This window comes from Aspergillus ibericus, assembly GCF_003184845.1.
Source record: "Aspergillus ibericus CBS 121593 unplaced genomic scaffold BO80scaffold_61, whole genome shotgun sequence".
NCBI lineage: Eukaryota > Fungi > Ascomycota > Eurotiomycetes > Eurotiales > Aspergillaceae > Aspergillus > Aspergillus ibericus.
The window spans coordinates 166,024-174,932 of record NW_020292159.1 but is presented as its reverse complement, the minus strand read 5'-3'; the positions used below and the strand labels follow the sequence as shown (position 1 = coordinate 174,932).

At 56.0% G+C, this 8,909-nt stretch overlaps 4 protein-coding genes across 4 annotated transcripts; 3 read left to right on the top strand and 1 right to left on the bottom strand.

Annotated features, from left to right (window-relative positions):
- Positions 1 to 1,504: 1,504 nt before the first annotated feature.
- On the top strand, positions 1,505 to 2,358 carry BO80DRAFT_417446 (DUF3431 domain-containing protein; the record flags this gene model as incomplete). The annotated part of the gene is made up of 3 exons (XM_025718220.1): positions 1,505 to 1,599; positions 1,646 to 2,215; positions 2,264 to 2,358. The coding sequence occupies 3 exons, from the start codon at positions 1,505 to 1,507 to the stop codon at positions 2,307 to 2,309; spliced, it is 711 nt and encodes a 236-aa protein (XP_025570545.1). The 3' UTR covers positions 2,310 to 2,358.
- A 240-nt stretch (positions 2,359 to 2,598) lies between these two features.
- cwc27 (putative peptidyl-prolyl cis-trans isomerase) lies at positions 2,599 to 4,644 on the top strand. Its single transcript, XM_025714556.1, has 3 exons — positions 2,599 to 3,220; positions 3,374 to 3,409; positions 3,485 to 4,644. Exons 1-3 carry the CDS (start codon positions 2,816 to 2,818, stop codon positions 4,523 to 4,525), a joined length of 1,482 nt encoding a protein of 493 aa, XP_025570544.1. The 5' UTR covers positions 2,599 to 2,815; the 3' UTR covers positions 4,526 to 4,644.
- A 535-nt stretch (positions 4,645 to 5,179) lies between these two features.
- BO80DRAFT_241865 (heat shock factor family protein) lies at positions 5,180 to 7,992 on the bottom strand. Its single transcript, XM_025714555.1, has 2 exons — positions 7,377 to 7,992; positions 5,180 to 7,326 (listed from the first exon to the last, which is right to left on the bottom strand). Exons 1-2 carry the CDS (start codon positions 7,841 to 7,843, stop codon positions 5,412 to 5,414), a joined length of 2,382 nt encoding a protein of 793 aa, XP_025570543.1. The 5' UTR covers positions 7,844 to 7,992; the 3' UTR covers positions 5,180 to 5,411.
- On the top strand, positions 7,944 to 8,888 carry BO80DRAFT_241902 (uncharacterized protein). Its single transcript, XM_025714557.1, has 3 exons — positions 7,944 to 8,177; positions 8,273 to 8,797; positions 8,861 to 8,888. Exons 1-2 carry the CDS (start codon positions 8,044 to 8,046, stop codon positions 8,619 to 8,621), a joined length of 483 nt encoding a protein of 160 aa, XP_025570542.1. The 5' UTR covers positions 7,944 to 8,043; the 3' UTR covers positions 8,622 to 8,797; positions 8,861 to 8,888.
- Positions 8,889 to 8,909: the final 21 nt, after the last annotated feature.

Below are 8,909 nucleotides of genomic sequence, written 5' to 3'. Positions count from 1 at the left end.
GAAGCAGGTGAAGCAGGTGAAGCAGGTGAAGCAGGTGAAGCAGGTGAAGCAGGTGAAGCAGGTGAAGCAGGTGAAGCAGGTGAAGCAGAGAACGCAACGAAAGCAAAGAACGCAACGAACGCAACAAAGCAACAAAGCAACAAAAGCAACTATATACAAAGTGAGCTCGTCTTAGCTTCGCCTTTCGGCTACTAGACTCCAGTACCACGATGAGGTGCGAGCTCGTCACTGGAGACCCGCGGCCTGTCCAGCTATTCAGGCCACGGGCACCCGCTATTCGCTGGGATTTGAACCCGCACAATGCTTGGGATTTCTCTATCTAACTCGCTTGCTGGATGATTTGTGCCCGATACACCACTGGGACTTGAACCCAAAGGGATTTTAAGCCCTTCAAATGACGGTCCACCCTTCGCTGTCAGTATCCCTAAGTCCCCAGAATGACTGACTCCAGGTGGTGCCAAGAGAGAGGGCAATATCGGTCCCACCCATTCAGGCTGGAGGATTGACCTGCTGCGCCACTGTCCTAGTCGACCCCATCACGCACGCGGCAAAGCGAGCAACCGTGGCATGACTCTCCATCGAAGGAGTGGGGAGACAACAGGGCACTAGCGGGAAGGACCGCATATGTACTCGAGGGGGGGTAGTTGGAAAGTCGATACAAGATGGGCAGATACAAGAAGGGTAAGAATATGAACACACAAAGGAAAGACAAGAATATGAACAGGAAGATAAGAATATGAACAGACAAAGGAAAGATAAGAATATGAGCAGACGGGGAAGATGAGGATGAGTAGGACGAGTAGGATGAGTAGGACGAGTAGGATGAGTAGGATGAGTAGGATTGGGAAGAAGAAGAGAGATGGTGAGACCCGGACCAGCAACGAGGGAGGCAGGCTTTATAAGGAAGAAACAGGAAGTAGGTGACTCACCCGTCAAGTTGATGGGTGATATGTGTCTGACGGCGGGGAGTCAGCTCTAAGAATATCATGACTAGACATACCCCAGAGTCACCCCAAGGAGTCATCCCGGACCATGGACACAAGCCAGCTCCGGTTCCACCACGGGCAGGCCCGCCCAGCAGATCATCCGCTGTTACATCATGACCTCGGCTCCTCTGACGTTAAGCAAAGATAGCCATGAGTGCACACTTCCCCCTTCCCGCGAAGACTGCTGCCAATCTCGGACGTCCAGCATCATCGGCATCATGCAGATCCTGGTTCGTCTCAGTGCGGCCGCTCTGGTGATCCTCATTGTTCTTTGGGTCCAGACGCAAGTCAGTCAAGTGAGCACAGCGCGGCCACAGTTCGAGAGAATCCCGGAGATAATCCCCGAGCCACATGAAATCAAAGCAGACAAGCCTTGGGGAAGTCAGTCGCATCCAGGTATCGTCCATACCCCGTTACCTTCACCTTCATCTTCTGCCCGAAAGAAACGCCCTTCGATATCGGACCCCCTCCCTTCCACTCAGAAAGACACCACGTCCTCCCAGTGGACCATCGACAGCATGCTTGACACGACACAAAAGCGCATCGACGGTGTCATCGTGATCGGCAGACTCAAGTTCGAAAGACCAGACTGGCTTCGTAACGAACTCCCCGAGTAAGTCGTTTTTCCACATCCACTACTCACCGTTGATGAACACCAGCTGGCGCCACGCAATCTACACCCGTGATGACCGACGTCACACGCTCAGTCTTCCCAAGAACAAAGGCAAGGCCAGCACCGTCTACCTCCAATACATTATCGACCACTATCACCACTTCCCCGCGACGATCGTCTTCCTGCACAATCACCGCAAACCGGGTCACACCGAGTTCCGCGACTACGGGAACGTGGCTGCTGTCTCATTGCTTCGACAGGATTTCGTTCAGGAGAATGGGTTCGCCAATCTCCGATGTACTACTGACAGTAGTCCGGATACAGAGTGCGGAGATGTGATTCATCCAGTGCCCCGGGAGGGCGTACCGTTGACACCCATTGAGCGGGAGCTTCCCACGGTCTGGGAGATGTTTTTCAATACCACCGATGTCCCGGAGATGATTGCAACACCGTATTCCGGGCAGTTTGCGGTGTCGAGAGAGCAGGTGCGGAAGCGCTCCCGCCCGGAGTACATACGGTATCAACAGTGGGTGATGAAGACGAGTCTGTCGGATGAGTTGATCGAACAACTGATGGGATCCCTGTGGCATATCATCTTCGGGAAGGAGGCTGTGTAGTAAGTTCGGCGTTGGTTTGCATGAGGTAGTGCTGACTTGGTGGTTAGTTGTCCTGATACGACGCAGTGTTTCCAGGATGTGTATGGTCTGTGAGAAGGGGAGAGAACTAGTATATATTTGCTTGCAGTACAGAGCTCTGGAGATCTAGGGTGTTGCCCAGTATCTGAGCAGGGCTGGGTGATAGCTAGTCTTTGGAATGAGATAGATCTAATCAATCTTGCGGAAGTTAAGTAGAAACATATATAGCTTCGCAAAAGCGGAACAGTATGAATAGATTGGGTGAATGGTCGCAATACAACGCCCATGGCGGCCGCCGGCCGGCGCGACATGACGTGCGTGACCCACGCAAATTTCCGAACAGCTTCAACCTCAACTTCCGCCGCGCTTCTTCTCCGCTTGAACCACAACCCGACCCAACCACCGGGTCTGATTCCACGCGACCTCACGAATTGAATTGAACCCATTCTTCTATACTACCAACCCATCCCTCCTATACCGCACATCCACACCACACTACCAAAGCAAACAGGGAGCTCAGCTGCCCACCACCACCCTTACCTACCACCTCCCTCAACAACAACCACAACCACACCACCAAAATGTCCACCCACTACAACACCGAACCCACCGCCACCGCCTCCGCAACCCTACACACCACCCTGGGCCCCATACACATCGCGCTCTTCGCGTCCCAAACGCCCCTCACATGCCGCAACTTCCTCCAACACATCAGCGACAACTACTACACAGGGACAATCTTCCACCGAATCGTCCCGAACTTCATCCTCCAGGGCGGCGATCCCACCGGCACCGGATCCGGGGGCACCTCTATCTACGAAGACCCATTATTCGAGTACGACGCCGCGGCGCGCGATCCGAACGAGAAAGTCGTCTTACGCGATGAATTGCACAGTCGGTTACGGTTCAATCGGCGGGGGTTATTGGGGATGGCGAAGTCCGAGGACGGGTCGTATGGGAGTCAGTTCTTTATTACATTGGGGGATGTGGGGAGGGAGTTGAATGGGCAGTGTACGCTGTTTGGGAGGATCGAGGGGGATAGTATTTATAATGTGTTGAAGATTGCGGAGGGGGAGGTGGTTGAGGGGACGGAACGGCCGGTTTATCCGATTCGGGTGACGGGAGGGGAGATTGGGGAGTTGGGGCCGTTGGAGGGGAGGATTGTGAAGAGGGATGTTACGGCGAGGGCGACGGGGGGTGGGGAGGAGAAGGGGAAGGGGAAGAAGGGGGCACAGGCGACGAAGAAGAAGAATAAGAAGGGAGGGAAGACATTGTTGAGCTTTGGCGATGAGGAGGGGGAGGAGGGGGAGGAGATGCCCGTTAGGGCCGCGAAGCCGAAATATAATGCTGCGCTGGTGACGGATACGGGGGCTGGAAATGGTGACGATGCACCGGTCGAGAAGAAGAAGAAGAAGACATCGCCTCCACGCAGACGCTCGCCGACGCCCCCGCCGGCTGTTGAACGGCCTAAGACTCCTGACCCGGCCATGCAACTCCCTCTCCCTGACCCGGAGTCTCCAGAGCGATCCCCCTCCCCAGAGCCTGCACCACAGTCCCGACTGGACCGTACCAATGCGGAGATCGAGTCCCTCAAGGCCTCGATGCGCCGAACCGTCACCACTGAGGTAGAAACCGGAGGGAAGAAATCCGCGCTGGAAGCCATGATCCCTCAAACCGCCATCCGCGGCCGGAGACGCCCTGCACCGGGAACATCGACGAGCAGCAGCGCCACGAACGGGATCACAGGGTTCTCCAGCTCGAGCGACAACGCCGCACTAAAGATGTTCAACGCATTCAAAGCGAAACTCGAAGGCGCCGACGCAGCCCCGAAACCCACCACCACCACAACAACAACCTCCCACACCACATCCCAAAACAACAACCCCGCCCTCGACGACGACGCCAACGAAGACGAAGAATCCCAACTCTGCGACCTCCACTTCATCGCGAACTGCCAATCCTGCCAATCCTGGTCCGACAACACGGCCGAGAACACCGCCGGCGAAGGTCCCGCCGACGATAGCACAGACCTGGGCTGGCTGACGCATCAACTCCGCTTCGGAAAAGATACGTTAGGCAAAGACCTAAACTGGAAGAAAGAGCACCCTGATGACCTAGACAGTCTAATGGTGATTGATCCGCGAGAGAAAGAGAGGGAGATTGTCGCGTCTGGATCGGGATCGGGTTCCAAATCAGGATCCGGAAAACGGAGAGGTCTCGAGCGGGATCGCGAGCGTGATCGGAAGAGAGGTCGGGTGGGGGATTTGGAGTGGGAAAAGAGTCGGCGGTGATTCCATTATCCTTGAATCCGAATGCTATATAGGGAGATGTTTAGTAGGATATCCTCATCATATACCATGCCATACTTACTACATACTACATAGAACCATTAACTTGGTACTACATCAGTCCAACATTACCATAGCAAAGTTGATCATTCCTCGCCGTGTTGTAGTAGGAGAATGGACATAAATTAGGTAGATAAGAAGTGAAACCTGAAGACCTATCTACAGATACGATACCTAACAATGAATGTACAAATCACTCATATGCTACGAATGAAGAACTTGACACTAACCCTCCCCCCGTCCTCCTTTTTTTTTCACCCTAGGAGACAGACTCAACTCACAAAGGGAAAGGAAAGAAAAACCATAAGCAGTTGGATGAGCAGAATATTCAATACGAAGAGAAAGAGAGAAAATAAGGAAAAGTAAAGCCACCGCTGTCATTAGAATCGTGCTATATAGTTGTAGAGGGGGTGTGATGGAATATCCATAGGGTGATGGGGAGGGGGGAAAGGGTCTAAAAGGGATAGAGGGGATAGGGTATGTAGATGAATGATTGCTTTTGAGGGAGGCAAGTCAGTCAGTAATGGATGAGGTGATGGATCAATCGCGGGTGGTCTGTTTTCAAAACCTGGGATGGTCGTTTTTGAAGGGGAGGGACAAAGGGAGGATAGGGCAAGGGAGATAAGGCAACTAAGCACCGTCTCATGTACCTGAGCCGACGAGCAACAGCCCATCTAGAATAAGGCAAGGCACGGACAAATAAGACGAAATTTAAGCTTTTATTCGTATTCGTAACTCCAACGTGAGGCTGATCATTGTGCCTTCCACGGCCGCTCAGCCCCCCGTTAGTATAAGTAGTGTAGATGTCATTGCTTGTGACGATTCACATTCACGCCTTCTTGCGCCGCTTCACGCCGCCATTGCCCTTGCCGCCCTGGGAATCGTTAGCTTCGGCCCCGCCATACTGCAGACCATCATCCACCGTGTTGGCCGGGCTGGTGGACTCGCTGTCCGGGAGAGTCTCGATCCGGCTGGAGTCGTGGCCCATGGGCAGCGGGGCATCCGCGCCGACTCCCGAGCCCATCGCGTTACTCCCATAGCCAGACCCGTCGTACGCATTGTAGAAGTTCGTGTTGGGCGGTTGGGGGTTGGTTTGGCCAAAGAGATCGCCGTCGGCGGGGATATGGTCAAAGTCAAAGAGCTCGTTGGCATCCTTGATGACGCCGTCCTCGGCACCGGTCGTGACCGTCGGGTCGGCCGAGGTCGTGACGGGCACCGTGTTGGACGAATCGCCGAAATCTAAACTAGCTTTATTATGTTCCAGATCACCAATGTCCGTAAAGTAGTCGTTATTGAAGATTTGATCAAGGTCTAGTGGGGGAGGGGGGACACTGCCATCAGCGCTAATGCCGGGGATGTTGCCCGTCGGGCTCAGTGGTTGGAGCAGGTTGGTCAAGTTCTGTACAGAACGGTCTTGCTCGGCCTGCATCTTCACCAGGTTGTCGATCTCCGCGCGCGTGTTGGCCAGCCGACCCGAGTAGTTGTGTGGCATCGGCGGCGGCGTTGGGGTCATAAGGGCATTGTTCTGGGACACCGGCGTGTTGGCGCCGCCCGAATTGCTTTCGTTGGCCATCAGCCGGAGCATGTCGGCACGCTGGTTCGGGGTGAGCGGCGAATTTCCACCCGACGTCTCGAGCGAGGACAGCACATTGGGAAAGTCAGCAAAGGTGGTGGGCATGCCGTTGCGCGCATTGGTATTCTGGATGACCGACATGATGTCGCGCTGCGGATACTGTTGGTTGGCCGGCACCGCGTCCTTCTGGCGCGGGCTGGTGTCAAAGACCTCCTCCACATGGCCCGCCTGCGACGCACTCGGTTGCCGGCCATGGCCACGCGATTGCGACCGGTCATAGGCGGTGGTAGCCGGGGACAGGGTGGTCGCACGGCTCTGCCGCTCCGGCCCCGGCGGTGCCTTCAGTAACAGCGGTTGTTTCTTCATCGATCGTTGTCCCCCAGGGCTATTCAGGTTGGACGCACCCAAGGTGCTCAGCGTGTAGTCATTGATGTCGACCACGTTGCTATGGTCCTGGGAGATGGCGCCAGCGAACGAGTTCGCCAGATTCTGCGGTCCCTCCTGTCCCTGCAGGCTGCGATTGTAGACCGTTGCCAAGAAGGTGAGGATCGCATTGATGGAGTTCTCATGTCGCGTGTGCTGCTCCTGGAAGTTGGCCGCCTGCGCATAGAGTTGCTCGTGCTCTCGTCGTAGCTTGCTGATGGTGTTGGAGATAATCTGCTGCTGTTGGCGAATGGCTTGCAACTCTCGATACACGCCCGCCAATTGATCCTTGGGCATCACGCTTCCGGTGATCAAGGACAACTGGCGGTTACGCGCACGGTCCTCTCGCGAAGCTGCGCCGTCATCGCCGTAGTCGTCGTTGTCGTCCTCCACCTCCTCGGTCTTCACGCGCACATTCCCCTTCCCCGACTTACTCCCCTGCCCAGCCGTGTTCTTGGGCTTCTGGATCAGCCAGAGCAAGTCGGGATGGCCGCGTTTGAAGTATGGGTTGGCGTATTCGCTAGGGCTCTTGTTCTTGCGCTCGCTGGCACGCATGGAGTTGTCGGACAGGCCGACCTTCTTGTGAAAGCCGTACATGTTGAGCTGGCGCACAAAGGAGGCGTAGTTGTTGTGTTTGAACAGCTCCGGGATGAGCGTCTTCGCAAACTCGTCTTCGTCCATGACGATGAAGGAGTTTCCATCATCAGACCATCGAATTAGATCGGTGTTCTTCGATTCATCTAGAAAGCTAAACCAGAGTCAGTGCTCATTCGTGACACGCGCGGTCCGGGGACCTACCTGCTCAGCTTCTGCACAAAAGGAGGGATCTGTTTCCGTTTGGCCTGCGCCTCTCTCTTGGCAACCATTGCGCGCTTGTAGAGGTCCTCCAGGCTCTCCCCCCACCCCCCGGACTCCCCAGTCCCACTCCCATGGTCGGAAAACGCCGACGGAGTCTGTTCGTATCCGCGGCCGCGATTCACCAGTTGAGTCGGGGTTTGTCGACGCGCGAGCTGTCCAGAAGCAGTGACTGTGGAAGCAGGGACATCCGGGCTGGAGGTGTACGCCGCGGCACTGTAGGGATTCGCATCAGGGAAGGAGGGGCTGGACACGTTGGAGGAGGAATTTTGGCCCCATTGCAGAAACTGGTCGTTTGAGAGCTGATTGCCAGCGTTCTGAGGGTAATTCGAGAGCGGCCCCAACTGTGGATGGACGACGGGGGATGTGCCAGGAGCCGGTCTCTTGCGGGTGATGCCTTGAGGACTCATCACTGGCGGCAGGACCCACGGTCGGTCAAGAGCGGGAGTGGTCTAGGGGTGGTCTGAAACGGGTGTGCTCTATGTTCTAGCGGGTTGGTCTAGGATGCAGGCAAAAAAGAAGTCGAAAATTAGGTGAGGAATCAAAGCAGCAGTTGCCGGTCGGGCAATGGCGGGGTCGGGAGCCTTAGTTGGCACGGGCTATCCGGGAAATGGCAGGAAAACCGGTCATCAACGTCGGGTTCGTCTCGAATTTCAGGGCAGGATCACTCGGTAGGAACAAGGAAGACTCGCGCGGACGGACGGGTGGATGGAGAGCGCAGTCTCAATGGCGGAGACGCGACGGGCGCCGCCGCAGACGCTAGACGTAATGGTAGGAATCAAACGCGAGGCGGGCGTGAGGCAACCAGCGTGCACAACAAGATTATTCCCGTCCGGGAGGATGCGTCGAAGTCGAATGCAGTCGCTGGTATCGAGGGTCACCGGGGTGAGGCTGACGGTGGCAGGCGACAGCCTATACAGAAAGGCTGGGCGAACGGTGGGTTTTAGATCAGCCGGGCGGGCGCAACAAAGGTCAGGCACAGGCGCGAGACACAGGCGTTCCACCACAGAGGTCGAAGCAAAGCGTCACGGCGACAGGAACGGGATGGGCCGATGGGACTGGCCTGGATCAAACAAGACGCGCTTGGTGGATAAGGACAGAAAACGGCGTCTGGTCGCCGCCAGCAAACTCGGGGCTCGAGATGCTTGGCGGGCGGTGATGAGCTCAGGCCCCAGCGGCGGTGCCTGATTGGCCAATGCGCTGACTCAGCGTCTGGCACGTGCTGCCTGCTCTTCACTCTTCGCCAGGACGGAGTGGGAAGTCCAACTGGTCACGGCTGGCAGGTCGATTCACTCGGGCGTCAACACGCTCACTGGGCTACAGGCTTGAAGCAACCCGGGCTACGCGGTCGTTGACCGCTACAAGTAAGTCCGCCGGCGGAGTCTACAACCTGTGCTAATCGCTTTTGGCTTCTTTGGCACGGAAAGCTCCCCACTGGCCCATTGTCCAATCACCGCCCGCCAATCTTTGCAGTCT

Bases quoted from the DNA above. Each gene is read 5' to 3' on its own strand.
- BO80DRAFT_241902 (XM_025714557.1), top strand. From the start codon at position 8,044: ATGGCAGGAAAACCGGTCATCAACGTCGGGTTCGTCTCGAATTTCAGG. The intron at 8,178-8,272 runs GCGCCGCCGCAG...CCCGTCCGGGAG, and splicing joins CAATGGCGGAGACGCGACGG to GATGCGTCGAAGTCGAATGC.
- BO80DRAFT_241865 (XM_025714555.1), bottom strand. From the start codon at position 7,843: ATGAGTCCTCAAGGCATCACCCGCAAGAGACCGGCTCCTGGCACATCC. The intron at 7,327-7,376 runs GTAGGTCCCCGG...ACTCTGGTTTAG, and splicing joins TTTGTGCAGAAGCTGAGCAG to CTTTCTAGATGAATCGAAGA.
- cwc27 (XM_025714556.1), top strand. From the start codon at position 2,816: ATGTCCACCCACTACAACACCGAACCCACCGCCACCGCCTCCGCAACC. The intron at 3,221-3,373 runs GTGGGGAGGGAG...GAGATTGGGGAG, and splicing joins TCTTTATTACATTGGGGGAT to TTGGGGCCGTTGGAGGGGAG. The intron at 3,410-3,484 runs GTTACGGCGAGG...ACGAAGAAGAAG, and splicing joins GGAGGATTGTGAAGAGGGAT to AATAAGAAGGGAGGGAAGAC.